General features: G+C 39.5%; 1 protein-coding gene across 1 annotated transcript in view; it reads right to left on the bottom strand.

The window, feature by feature from the left end:
* The window catches only part of LOC101846958, a gene marked incomplete in the record, with an annotated part of 21,484 nt that overhangs the window by 7,087 nt on the left and 12,573 nt on the right, over positions 1–1,824 (bottom strand). The window contains 1 exon segment of the mRNA XM_013081846.1: positions 943–1,061. Within this exon segment, the coding sequence (XP_012937300.1) occupies positions 943–1,061 (119 nt within the window).

The raw sequence follows: 1,824 nt of genomic DNA, 5'->3' as shown, positions 1-1,824 counted from the left end.
ACACACACACACACACACACACACACACACACACACACACACACACACACATACACACACACACACGTACACACATACATCTGCACACACATCCACACACGAACGCATACATTCATACATACACTCATGCAAACACACACATCCACGTTGACATGTATGCACTCACACATACACACACAAGCACGCACACACACACACACACACCATCACAAAACACTTACTTAACTTAATAATCAATAATAACATCCATGGTCTTCCTGAAACAACTGGCGCGGTAAACACTTCTCGAGAAGCGAGTCTTCTGACAGCTTAGAAGCCTTCGCATGAAAGGTCAAAAGAAACGTACACAGAAACGCTTCGATCTATAGGCGGTCATTCATAATTCCACTCAGCCCCCCGACAATGAAACCGTGAGATTTTGTTACCCTCATAAACTTAAAGACAAGAGACTGATAATTAATGCAAATTATATAAGCGCCTGAGTGCATAGTTATGAGCGAGGCCGTTTTCGTTTACCAGAGAGAGAAAGAGTGTATGTATGTATGTATGTATGTATGTATGTATGTATGTATGTATGTATGTATGTATGGATGGATGGATGGATGGATGGATGGATGGATGGATGGATGGATTTGTTTCTGCACAGAACGTATATTAATGCATCAAACAAAACAACAAAAACGAATTCTCAGCTTACCAACTACCAGCGTCTTTCGTGTAGCACATAGGCGCTTTGCTGTCGCACCAAGAAACCTGGGTTCGATTCCCTCGAGGAGAACATTTTGTTTTTATTGAGTATTGCTGTCTTTTTACTGGAATGTTGTACCCCTCTCAGTCCAGCTTGACCTTACAGGAAGGGTTGTAATCCCCCCCCCCCCCAATGATCTAAATTGTGTTGATAGCAGCGTAAAATACCTGCATTTTTTTTTTTAAAAAGCTTACCAGCCAAAGATACGAACAGACTGTTCAGTTCTGGCTGACTGATGACCCCGTCGTTGTTATCGTCCAAGACCTGGACCAGCATGGCTGTGTTGGCGATGGCAGCTTGGCAGCTCCCTGCGCTGTTGATACGAAACAAACGTTGGTGAGGAAGGTGAAATGGTATGGCGCTACCTTAGACCTTTGAATTACAAAGTCCTCTTCGACATTTTTTTCCGTTATGAATTTTACTAAGACCATAAGGTCAGAAACGAAATGTTCTACACCTTTTCCCGATCGAATATCAAAATAGAAAGCTCAAATGCAGCAATGAAAGTTCAAATATCAAAATAGTCAAATTAATTCAACATAGAGAATTCAAAATCTTTCTTCTACATGGATACAACAACTGATAACAACAAATAACAACTGATAACTACAAAAAAGACAAATGTCGGAGTTGTGCACGTAAAGTTGGGGCCTGGTTGACCACATGAATATCGATCTTTGAGGCTGGAATCAAAGTATTTTTGTGTTATCCGTTGTTATTTGTTGTTTTTCAGTTGTTTTTTGTTGTCATCAGTTATCATTTCTTGTTATTTGTTTTTATCTTTTGTTATTTGTTGTTATCTCGACGAAGATAAATACCCCCCGCAGTCTGATGACTGTTCACGAGTTTGGTAGCATTCGCCAAGTGTCAGAGGTACTTAAAATTACCGAGAAAATGGCTGCCATAGTTTTAATTGTGACTTCCAAAGCTGTAGTGTCTTGGGAAACTATACTTCAAGCTTGTTGTGCCTTTAATCAATATTTAAAAAAAGTAAATTCCAAACAGGATTTTGTTTTAAGAAGAACATCAAAGGTGTCGAGACCAAAACAAAGAATTCAACGATAAGAATATTTCAA

Source organism: Aplysia californica, unplaced genomic scaffold (genome assembly GCF_000002075.1).
Source record: "Aplysia californica isolate F4 #8 unplaced genomic scaffold, AplCal3.0 scaffold00148, whole genome shotgun sequence".
NCBI lineage: Eukaryota > Metazoa > Mollusca > Gastropoda > Aplysiida > Aplysiidae > Aplysia > Aplysia californica.
Note: the sequence above shows the minus strand (reverse complement) of the source record. Positions and strands in the feature narration are given on the sequence as shown.